The sequence below is a fragment of the Penaeus monodon genome, chromosome 30 (genome assembly GCF_015228065.2).
Source record: "Penaeus monodon isolate SGIC_2016 chromosome 30, NSTDA_Pmon_1, whole genome shotgun sequence".
Taxonomy (NCBI): domain Eukaryota; kingdom Metazoa; phylum Arthropoda; class Malacostraca; order Decapoda; family Penaeidae; genus Penaeus; species Penaeus monodon.
This window is the reverse complement of record NC_051415.1, coordinates 33804550-33804774: the sequence shown is the minus strand read 5'-3', so window position 1 is coordinate 33804774 and position 225 is coordinate 33804550. Positions and strand designations below refer to the sequence as shown.

General features: G+C 43.1%; 1 protein-coding gene across 1 annotated transcript in view; it reads right to left on the bottom strand.

The window, feature by feature from the left end:
• LOC119592431 (proline-rich receptor-like protein kinase PERK14) overlaps positions 1-225 on the bottom strand; it is a 185497-nt gene that overhangs the window by 63217 nt on the left and 122055 nt on the right. Inside the window, exon 4 of the mRNA XM_037941255.1 lies at positions 12-198. Coding sequence (XP_037797183.1) covers positions 12-198 — 187 coding nt within the window. The remainder of the gene's footprint in view (positions 1-11; positions 199-225) is intronic.

The following is a 225-nucleotide window of genomic DNA, read 5'->3' as shown; positions in this document are numbered from 1 at the left end:
TAAAACAGAACATGGAAAGTGTGATACTGAGTGTTTTCAGTGCGTATGTCCCTGGAGTTGGTTGTGAGATGGAAGGTAAATAAAATTTCTGGAGCGATTTGAATGACAGTAGCTAGGCCCGCAATTTTATATGGACTGCCAACGGTGTCACTGGCGAAAAGACAGCAAGCATAACCAGAGACTGCTGAGCTCAGGATGCTGAGATTTCAGGGATATAGAATAGAT